The sequence below is a fragment of the Astyanax mexicanus genome, chromosome 21, assembly GCF_023375975.1.
Source record: "Astyanax mexicanus isolate ESR-SI-001 chromosome 21, AstMex3_surface, whole genome shotgun sequence".
In the NCBI taxonomy this organism is placed as follows: Eukaryota; Metazoa; Chordata; class Actinopteri; order Characiformes; family Acestrorhamphidae; genus Astyanax; species Astyanax mexicanus.
In genome coordinates this window covers 7,223,477-7,234,663 of record NC_064428.1, presented here as the reverse complement: position 1 = coordinate 7,234,663, position 11,187 = coordinate 7,223,477, and the positions used below count along the sequence as shown (strand labels likewise).

The window sequence follows — 11,187 nt, the reverse complement described above, 5'->3', positions numbered from 1 at the left end:
GAAAGCAAGTTTCTGCCAGGCAAGTTCATCAGATTCAGAGAGCAGCTGCTAAAATGCCATTAAAGACCAGTAAACAGGCATTGGAAGCTGCTGGTGCAGGATCATTATAACTGCTTTTCTTCCACACATAAGAACTTTCTCCGAACCGTGGCTTGATTCCATGTGTCACCTCACTCCATAAAGATCACTCCACAGAGCTTATTAAAGTCCCCTCACTCCAGTCCTGTGGCACAGTGTGGCTTGATTAGAATTTATTACTGTAGGAAAGGAAAGTAATGTGATAAGTTGAAGCAATCTCTTAAACCATCACATGACCCCACACATGGCACTGGGAGCAGATAGCTGCCACACCTGCAGAAGAACGACAGCACCAGAGTCTGCATGAAGATTTTTGCACTTCACCAATTGTACTGAACTTGCAAGTGCTCCCAGTCCTTGAAAAAAATATGGTTAACGTGTAAACACCTTTAAGGTAGCCAACAGTGGTTCTTCAATTGCATGTTTAGTAAATTTAGTCACAGCTCCAGTTAAGAAAACTGTTTTCACATCTTTGGTGAAAACAGTGGTCCAAAGTACTGATCCATGGTCCGACTGAAATTTGTGGTCTACGGCTTGCATCTAGTGAACTCTAGTGGTCCACTGAAGATGTAAAAGCTATTCGCTCTGGGTGCTACCTGTGGGCTTGTGTTTATTGGGTAATGTGAATGTTCCAACTCATCACATTACTTTACTATTCCTTCAGTTTAGGACTGCTGAAACCACACTGGAGCAATGCATGCCAAAGAACGGTTGCAACAGGGAAACTCTTGTTGTGTATGGGTGAGCATTATCCTGCTGAAAAATGCCAATACACTAGTGCTGATGGTAAATTACCCAGCTATGGTTAGCAACCTTACTGAAGCTCAGGGATTACCTGTTTAGCCAGTTTCCATGACTGCAGCAAACTGGTTGTGTGCTGCAGTCTAGACATGGCAAACCTGAGTGTGGAAATGGGACTGGGGAATAGTGGTGAAGAGATGTAGAGGATAAAACCAACACAAATTTTAATAGATTTTAACATACTACACAGTTCAAATAGTAAAATACTGGCTCAAGCTTTTCTATCAGAAGCAAGTTCCCTAATATCTGATGATACATCCTGATCGTGTTTTGAGTTCCAACAGAAAGTATCATCCTTAATATTGCTTTAAACCTACCTGCAGAAAAGTGATACACGGAATTTGGCAATCGATCCCTGGTTTTGATGGAGTTCTCAACTTTTCAAGCAAACCAGCGATGATAAGCCCCTCCCCTTAACAAGCTGAGAACTGGACCTGGGTGCAGACTCATGTATTTAGAAACCAGAAAGTGTGAAAACTCCATAAGAGTGTAGCTCCAGTTCTGCATCCGTTCTTTGGAACGCCCGACACCTTGAAACAGGCCGTGCTGCATGTATTAACCAGCAACAGATGTATATTTGTCTATGACTAATTGCACAGGCAGTAAGATAAAATATGACACTGGGTTGATGGAGCTGGCCTGCAATGCATTACCCGGTTCTTATGAATGAGACGCTGAGACCACAAAGCGCTCCTTGTTCAGATGAAATGTGGTGCATCAGCTCTTTTACAGCAGCCTTAGATTCCTCCAGGAGGCCTCTGCACTTTACTGTGTGATGTGTGTCCTGTCAAAAGAGAAACACCCCCATACTGAATCAGACATCCCTTTCAGAGCTTTCCACAGTGATGTTTTTGCATTTTTTTGGTCATAATTATTTTTTTCAGATTAAAAACATTTTAATATCAGACTAATAAAACCTACACAAACACAAAAATTGTATTTATTAAGGAAAAAATATACATTTCAACGTCCAAAATGCCCATTTCTACTACACTGGTGTTGGTGATAAATTACCCAGCTATGGTAAGCAACCTTACTGAAGCTTAGTGATTAACTGTTTAGCCAGTTTGCATGACTGCACCATACTGTTTGCGTGCTACTGTTTATACATGGCAACCCTAATGTGGAAATGAGACTGAGAGAATAGCAGTGAAGAGATTCAGAGGATAAAACCTTCAAAATCTATTTAAACCACTCTAGCCATGTGTGGAAAAAGCATTTGCCACTAAATCTAATAAGTTGATTTGGTCAACCTGGGCAGCAACAACTGCAAGCAAACATTGTCGAAAACTGGCAACATCTCTGTGTGTAGGAATTTTGTTCCACTCTTCTTTACAGAATAGTTTTAATTCAGCCATTCTAAAGAGGATTTATTTGTGGATTTTTGGTCATTGTCCTGCTGCAGAACCCAAGTACACCTGAGCTTGAGGTCCCGATTAGATGGCCGGATATTGTCCTTCAGGATTGTCTGGTAAACAGCAGAATTCTTGGTTCCATCAATTACAGCAAATTGTCCAGCAGCCCCAGATCATCACACACACACTACCACCACCATGTATTACGTTCAGTATGATGTACGATAGTATGATATTAGTTTAAATTGCTTTTTTCCTTAATAAAAGAAATCCTCATTTAAAAACAGCCCAATTGTTAACACAGTTATGGATGATAAAAAGTTTATTGTGGGAACTGATCTTAGACAGACAGACAGACAGACAGACAGACAGACAGATAGATAGATAGATAGATAGACAAACAGATAATTAAATGCCCTAAAAAGGTTGCTTTGGCGTTATTAAGTGGTTGTTATGCTGTCATTAGGTGGTTGCCATTGTGTTGGTATATTGTCACTAGGAGGTTGCTATGGTGTTGGTATGTGATTTCATGGCTACTCCAGGTGGTTGCCATGGTGTTGGTAAGTGGTCCTTATGCTGTCGCTAGGCGGTTAATATGGTGTTGGGTAGTGGTTCTTATGCTGTCACTAGATGGTTGCTTTAGTGTTGCTGAGTGGCTGCTGTGCTTTTGCTAGAGGGTTCCTTGGTGTTGCTATGTGGTTATTATGCTATTGTTAGATGGTTGCTTTGGTGTTGCTAAGTGGTTGTAATGTTGTCACTAGAAGGTTGCTTAAGTGTTGTTAAGGGGTTGTTATGCTGTCATTAGGTGGTTGCCATGGTGTTGGTAAGTGGTTGCTATATTGTCACTAGGAGGTTGCTATGGTGTTGGTATGTGATTTCATGGCTACTCCAGGTGGTTGCCATGGTGTTGGTAAGTGGTCCTTATGCTGTCGCTAGGCGGTTAATATGGTGTTGGGAAGTGGTTCTTATGCTGTCACTAGATGGTTGCTTTAGTGTTGCTGAGTGGCTGCTGTGCTTTTGCTACAGGGTTCCTTGGTGTTGCTATGTGGTTATTATGCTATTGTTAGATGGTTGCTTTGGTGTCGCTAAGTGGTTGTAATGTTGTCACTAGAAGGTTGCTTTAGTGTTCTTAAGGGGTTGTTATGCTGTCATTAGGTGGTTGCCATGGTTTTGGCAAGTGGTTGCTATATTGTCACTAGGAGGTTGCTATGGTGTTGGTATGTGATTTCATGGCTACTCCAGGTGGTTGCCATGGTGTTGGCAAGTGGTTCCTATGCTGTCGCTAGGCAGTTAATATGGTGTTGGGAAGTGGTTCTTATGCTGTCACTAGATGGTTGCTTTAGTGTTGCTAAATGGTTGCTGTGCTTTTGCTAGAGGGTTCCTTGGTGTTTCGATCTTTGGTTATTATGCTCTCGTTAGATGGTTGCTTTGGCGTTGCTAAGTGGTTGTAATGTTGTCACTAGAAGGTTGCTTTAGTGTTGTTAAGGGGTTGTTATGCTGTCATTAGGTGGTTGCCATAGACTTATATAGAACTATATGAATTATCACAATAAAGTATTATAGACACATACAGTAAATTACCTATCTTACAGGGACTAAACAAAGTGGTTGCTTTGGTGTTGGTAAGTGGTTGCTATGCTTTTGTTAGAAGGTGTGTTTGGTGTTGCTAAGTGGTTTCTGTGCTCTTCCAGGTGGTTGACATGGTGATGGTATGTGGTTGCTATGCTATTGCTAGAAGGTTGCTTTGGTGTTGCTAAGTGTTTTTTATGCTGTCGTTAGGTCATTGCCATGCTAAGTGGTTGCTATGCTGTCCCAAGTGGCTGCTATAGTGTTTCTAAGCATTTGCTGTAGTCCTGATAGGCGGTTGCTATAGCGCTGCAGGATGATTGACAGGTGCTTTGTCAGACATGGATGTAAATTGCTTGTAGTTCTTGATTTTGGAAACGGGGTGAAATTGTTTCCAAATGGAATCTCTGATCACTGATCTAAACTGACTCAGAGAGTTGGCAGGAGATTCTGCGCACTCAGCAGAGCCATCAGATTACTACAAATGAGACACAGCCATTACTTTCTCCAGATCTGAACATGAGTCATTTTCACAACATTACTCTCATCATAACAATCTCCCAGTGATCACTGTTAACCCAATAATCTGATATTACAGAGCCGTGAGCCAGCGATAGCATGAATATAAGAAGTGTAGAAAATCGACAGGAAAACTAAAGTTTAGAAGAAAAGCAGTTTTGAAGCACAAATAATCCTTTAAAAATGTTAAATATGCATGGAAAGCATTCTATTGTTGCATTAAGTTAAATGTGGCTATTTATCATCTTTCAAGCATATCTTCCTATTGACTTAAAATCTAAGACCTCAGCTTAAAATCTAACCCTAAACCCAATCCTAAAATATTAAGATTATAGTTTAGGATAGAGTTGCATGTAGGGTTACATTCAATAGAGAATCTTTTACTTTCACCTTTTAGTTCATTTGCATTTAATAGAGATGTAGTTGAATGTTAGTTGAATGTCAGTTGAGCATCAAAGAGGCCATCAAATGGACCATCCAAGTAAAGTGTTACCTGACTTTTAACAGACTCTTCCAAAAACACTTGGTTATATGTGCCTCATGTGGTCAAATGAAAGAAGATAGAAAACTGTTTCTTAACAGGTTCATGTAATCTAGTCAGCTGTACTGATTTATTAATATACAGCGATCTAAGTTTGTGCAATATCTTACTTTGTTCCTATTGGTTCCTAGCAAAACTTATTTTAATATTGGGCATGCCCCCGCCACAATTATTTACCGCCAGGTACTTATTTATTATTTATGTACTGTATTTTTCACACTTTAAGGCACACTAAAATTCCTTTAAAGATCTCCTTCTGCTAAAATTCACTTTTTCTCGTTCTTTGTGAAATACTAGAGATCTCCCCAAGTTGTATATGGTGCTGCACATGAAACTGTTCCTCATCCTCCCTTGTCTGCAGTAGCTAGGTAAAGAAAATCCACAGAAATACAAGTTGCTCAGACAGACATTAGGGTGTGGACGTCAACCAGTGAGTTCATGGCCTCGCCCACCTCGGCTCAGGACCGCCCACAGGCAGGGCTGAACCCGGGCTACTGCATTAGGAGCTACAGCTTCTGTTCACAACAGCTAGTTAGTGTTAGTTATCTTGTGTAAGTAACTGTAGGTTTAAATCGGATCTCCGGTTGATTCTGCGTTTTACCGAGACCTTAAATGTACACTAAGGAAACACGGTTTGACAACGGAGCACAAATGAATATTCATGAACAAGAGCCCAAACCAGAACATCAGACCTTTTTTTTTTTTTTACAATAAATGGCAAACATGGCATTCATTCATACTAGAGACCACAACTAGTGAATTATACCAGTCAGGTTGTACGGAGCAGTAAAGTCACTCTGCTGAAGTGCCTAGAAGTAATATGGATCGTAATATATAAAGTAAGTAGCCAGTGTGGAAAGACTACACACTGACAGTGAGTGTCAGAAACTGGGGGAACACACCCAGTATGCAAATGTATGATGCAATATAGTTATAATAAGTTGATTTAACTCAAATTTCATATTTAATAGGTGGGTACAACTGTTCGCTTAGTACTTGAGTAATGTTTGGAAATGTCCAGTTTTACACAAAAAAAAGACTTTTATATTGTATTTGAGTTAAAAGAAATGGATTTACAGTGAAAAGGTTTTAGTTTATTCACCTTTAAAATATTCATACTTTAAAAAATGTGCTTAAATTTTGTTAATATTACATTTTTAATGTACTGTAAGTAGATTAATTAGATATAAAATCCAGACTAACAGTGTGAATGGAGGCTTCAGCAGGTCTGAGACGTTGTGCTGGTCAGCATCTGCCTCTGGTTCCTGGTGATGTGTTGGAGGGAGCGTGCACGTGGGGGGTCCGGGGTGTCCGGAGGACTCGTTTTCCTCCGTCAGGTGACGGTAATTGAGGCCTGTGTTTTCTTAAGCACTGTCTAAACTCTGCACTGGTGATCTGGTCTTAATTACACAGTTGTTTTTAACAAGCCCTTCATTTGAGAGTTAATGGAGCCATATTTGGACTCTGCACGTGAAATGCACTGTGTGAATGAGTTCTCTCTCTCTCTCTTTCTCTCTCTCTCCCTCTCTCTCTCTCTCTTTTCCTATGTAGCCCCCATATGCATCTAGTTATCACAATCCTTGGATAGTTAGAGGAGGGTCTTGTTTCACATTCTTGAACATGATGGCTTTATTTCAGCCGGTGTTAAAAGTAAATAGACATGGAGGAATGAATCCTGCAGTAGGTGTATGTGATTCTACCAGAAGAACAGTCTTCAGATTCCTGTTGCGTGTCTGTGGACGCTTATAAGGTTATCCATGCATGTATCAACCTCTCCCTCTATATCTTATGTTTATTTTATGTTTATTTTTAGACATGTTGCTTGAAAAAAAACATATCCCATGAAAGCATTTGATTATTTATTTCAACTCAAAACAGCAATATGGCAATCAACCATCAAATACAATGTTGAGCAGAAAGTATGTATATCAAACAAAAGAACCATAGCACTCCTAACTGCTAACTACAGTTTTACAGATTTATTTAAATCTTTGTTTGGCTTGATTTCATGTAGCAGTTGTGCACCAGTTCCACAACATAATTATCACCACATGCAGTTTTATTTAGAATATAGATTTTTTTAGTACAGGAATGTTGGATGCTCATTGGGATACAGCATCTAACAAAAGTGATTACCGTTTTTTTTTTTTTGCACTATAAGGTGCACTGTCAGGCTGGGGTGCAGGGTAGACGAGGAGGCGGACGCAAATTGCAAACAACAGGGGATTTATTAACAAAAATACAAAATAAACATGGAATAGACTGAAAACAGGACTGGGGAAACTCGGGAAAACATGGAAAACTGACAGACGAAAAACGTACAAGGATCGACACCGGGGAAATGAAACACGGACCTTAAATAGAGGTGCACACACACAGGAAACATGAAACACCTGGGACGAAGGGGCGGAGTTACAGAAGAACACAGGTGAGTGGAAAAATACAGGTAGAACACAGGGGCACGGGTCACGTGGGACAACACAGGCACGAGGACAGACAGGAAACAGGGCCAGGACCTTACATAACCCCCCCCTTAACGCGCAACTCCCGGGGCGCGAAAAACGAAACCCCAGGAGCAGGTCAGGAGAGGGCGGAAAACAAAGAACAAGACAAGACAGAACTAGGACGGAGACCGGACAGGGAACAGGACAGGAGACCGGACATGAAACGGGGGCAGGACCGGGAACGGACACTGGACGTGGGGCTGGGCAGGGAACGGAGACTGGACAGAAGACTGGACAGGAGACAGGGACGGACACTGGAACAGGGACTGGACAGGGGACACAAAGGGAGACGGAGACTGGACAGGTGACAGAGACTGGACATGAGACGGAGACTGGACGGGGAACCGGACAGGAGACTGAGACTGGACGGGGAACCGGACAGGTGACGGAGACTGGACATGAGACGGAGACTGGACGGGGAACTGGACATGAGATGGAGACTGGATGAGGAAATGGACAGGTGACGGAGACTGGACATGAGACGGAGACTGGACGGGGAACTGGACATGAGACTGGACATAGGGCTGTACTGGGGACTGGACACTGGACAGGACAGGACTGGACAGGGGAACAGGGACCATAACAGTGGCGGGGACAGAAACAAATACAGTGACTGGGACGGGAACAGAAAAACCACCGGGGACAGGAACTGGAACTGACACAGATACGGGGACCAGGATAGGGAGAGACAGGGGTACAAACATTGGTGGGTGCCCAGGACTGGCAAAAGTCTGTAGGGAAGTCCAAGGAGCCAGCCTGGGCACAGTTCTGGGGGCAAAGACAGGGGGCCTTGGGGCAGACCTGGGGGTATACAAAGTTCGAGGAGCAGATACAGGAGCAGCGGGAGCTGGAGCTGAGGCTGAGGCCGGAGCAGCGGGAGCTGCAGGAGCTGAGGCTGAGGCCGGAGCAGCGGGAGCTGCAGGAGCTGAGGCTGAGGCCGGAGCAGCGGGAGCTGCAGGAGCTGAGGCTGAGGCCGGAGCAGCGGGAGCTGCAGGAGCTGAGGCTGTAGCAGCGGGAGCTGCTGGTGCTGGAGCTGAGGCTGTAGCAGCGGGAGCTGCTGGTGCTTGAGCTGGGGCAGCGGGTGCTGCCGGTGCTTGAGCTGGGGCAGCGGGTGCTGCTGGTGCTTGAGCTGGGGCACCGGGTGCTGCTTGAACAGGCGCGGCGATCCTAGGAGCTCGTGACCTGGGAGTAGGCACAGGAGCAGAGGCGGGTAGCCCAGGCACGTGAACTGGGGAGGCAGCGGGCACAGAGTCAGAGGCGGCCGGAGCCGCGGGCACAGAGTCAGAGGCGGCCAGAGCCACGGGCACAGAGTCAGAGGCGGCCGGAGCCGCGGGCACAGAGTCAGAGGCGGCCGGAGCCGCAGGCAGCGCTGAAACAGAGGCGGCCGCAGCCGCGGGCAGCGCTGAAACAGAGGCGGTGGGTCCTGCTGGCGTGAGCGCGGCAGGCACCGCGGGTACAGAGTCAGAGGCGGCCGGAGCCGCGGGCACAGAGTCAGAGGCAGCCGGAGCCGCGGGCAGCGCTGAAACAGAGGCGGCCGGAGCCGCGGGCAGCGCCGAAACAGAGGCGGTGGGTCCTGCTGGCGTGAGCGCGGCAGGCACCGCGGGTACAGAGTCAGAGGCGGCCGGAGTCGAGCATCTGGAAGCCGGCCGGGCTGGTGAGCTGGAAGCCTGCCAAGCTGGAGTGTTGGAAGTCGGCCGGGCTGGAGAGCTGGAAGCCGGCCGCGCTGGAGTGCTGGAAGTCGGCCGGGCTGGAGAGCTGGAAGCCGGTCGAGCTGGAGTGCTGGAAGTCGGCCGGGCTGGAGAGCTGGAAGCCGGCCGGGCTGGAGAGCTGGAAGCCGGCCGGGCTGGAGAGTGCGGTGGAGCTAGCAAGCTAGCTAGCTTAGCTGGAGCTTCAGAGAGCGGCGCTGCCGCTGCCGCTGTAGTCTCGGGGAGCGGCGCGGCCGCCGCTGAAGTCTCGGGGAGCGGCTGAGCCACGGGAGTCACGGGGCGTGGAGCCTCAGCCGCGTGCTTCTTGGAGCGCGGATGAGTCGCGGGGGTCTCGGAGCGCGAATGAGTTGCGGGGGTCTCATGGCGTGGAACCTCAGCCGCGGGCAACAAGGGAGTCTGGGCGGCCTCTCGAGCTGTGCGTCCGAGAGCCGTGTAGAGCACCGCCCTTGTGGGGTACGGTAAGGGGGTTCTGGCCGGTGCGGTGTAGAACTCCTCTTCCTCCTCGGAGCTGCTGGGAGCGCAACCGAGGAAGTCCCACGGCTTACGCTCCACGAGCCTCGGGTACTCGTAGGTTTCACCCAACCTGATACGAGTCCCGAGGCTCCCCGCACACACCCGCAGCGCCCCCCCAAGCAAATCCTCCCCGGAAAAGGGATCCTCCTTCGGCTGGCGGGACCCCTTAGAACGTCTACCCCGAGGCCTGTGGCGTCCTTTAGGCCTTGGGGATTCCAACGCCGGGGTCCCGCATGAAGCGTGGCGAATCGCCAACCTGGAGCCGGTCCACGGGTTCGCTGCGTCCATTTTTCGGTCGATCCTTCTGTCAGGCTGGGGTGCAGGGTAGACGAGGAGGCGGACGCAAATTGCAAACAACAGGGGATTTATTAACAAAAATACAAAATAAACATGGAATAGACTGAAAACAGGACTGGGGAAACTCGGGAAAACATGGAACACTGACAGACGAAAAACGTACAAGGATCGACACCGGGGAAATGAAACACGGACCTTAAATAGAGGTGCACACACACAGGAAACATGAAACACCTGGGACGAAGGGGCGGAGTTACAGAAGAACACAGGTGAGTGGAAAAACACAGGTAGAACACAGGGGCACGGGTCACGTGGGACAACACAGGCACGAGGACAGACAGGAAACAGGGCCAGGACCTTACATGCACCACCAAGATGGACTACCAATAAATTTCTAGTTCAGCAGATCTTGCTACTAGGTGGTGCGGCCTGTAAAGCTAAGTTACGTAAACAAAACTATAATTCTTAAAAAAAAAAACATTTTTTTAAAGTCAAACAAGCGCTGGATATTAATCTACACAGATTTCTCTGCTGAAAACTGTTCATTTGGGTGAGTAAAGCGCTTCCATTTATTTACAGTAAGCTTAGATTTACAGATTTCCACTAAGGCTAGATGCAGCAACATTAGCATTAGCAGCTAACCCCTAGCGCTAGCCGCCCGACAGTGCTACACTGAGAAACCCTGAGTGTTCTGGTAAGCCAGGGTGATATTAGCTAACAGGCTGTCCCATGTAAATTGTTTTAATGGGGTAAAACAAGTTACAGCCTAGTTACAGCCTACAGTTCGATACACTTATCTATGAACAGTGAAAGAGTTAGCGGTTAGTGGCTAATGCTAATACTGCTCCAGCAGCAGACTACAGGAGAACTAAACTATAACTCCTGTATAACTCTGTACTTCAGCAGAGTGGCTTTACTGCTCCTTAATACCTGACTGGAAAAAAAACAATAAATAAGGAGCACCAGATTAAAAGGCACACTGACGATTTTTGGGAAAATTAAAGGATTTTAAGTGCATTTTATAGTGTGAAAAATACGGTACACCTCTCACATCTCACACCCTCAGAGAGTTCTTTGCTATGAAGTGCCACGTTGAATATTCAGAGAAGTGTACCCAAAACACAGAATTTAACAGACCTGCTTCCCATTTTCTTGGAAACATGGAGCTAGGGACAATGATACATTTGGGCACAATTTGAACATGTGCATTGTTAATAGCTGTGTGTTGAGTTATTTTCAGAGAACTATATACTGTCATATACTGCATGGGTTTTATAATAGTTAACTATATACTATACTACTATGAG

The 11,187-nt window shown here is 46.1% G+C and overlaps 1 protein-coding gene across 1 annotated transcript; it reads right to left on the bottom strand.

The window, feature by feature from the left end:
• Positions 1-298: 298 nt before the first annotated feature.
• On the bottom strand, positions 299-9,871 carry LOC125785870 (uncharacterized). Its single transcript, XM_049470048.1, has 4 exons — positions 9,840-9,871; positions 9,443-9,581; positions 7,879-8,446; positions 299-351 (listed from the first exon to the last, which is right to left on the bottom strand). The coding sequence occupies exons 1-4, from the start codon at positions 9,869-9,871 to the stop codon at positions 299-301; spliced, it is 792 nt and encodes a 263-aa protein (XP_049326005.1).
• Positions 9,872-11,187: the final 1,316 nt, after the last annotated feature.

Excerpts from the sequence above, each read along its gene's own strand:
- LOC125785870 (XM_049470048.1), bottom strand. The coding sequence starts at position 9,871 with ATGGACGCAGCGAACCCGTGGACCGGCTCCAG. Across the intron at positions 9,582-9,839 it reads AACCCGTGGACCGGCTCCAG|CAGCTCCGAGGAGGAAGAGG; the intron begins GTTGGCGATTCG and ends TTGCGCTCCCAG. Across the intron at positions 8,447-9,442 it reads CCTTGTTGCCCGCGGCTGAG|CCCGCTGCCCCAGCTCAAGC; the intron begins GTTCCACGCCAT and ends GCACCGGCAGCA.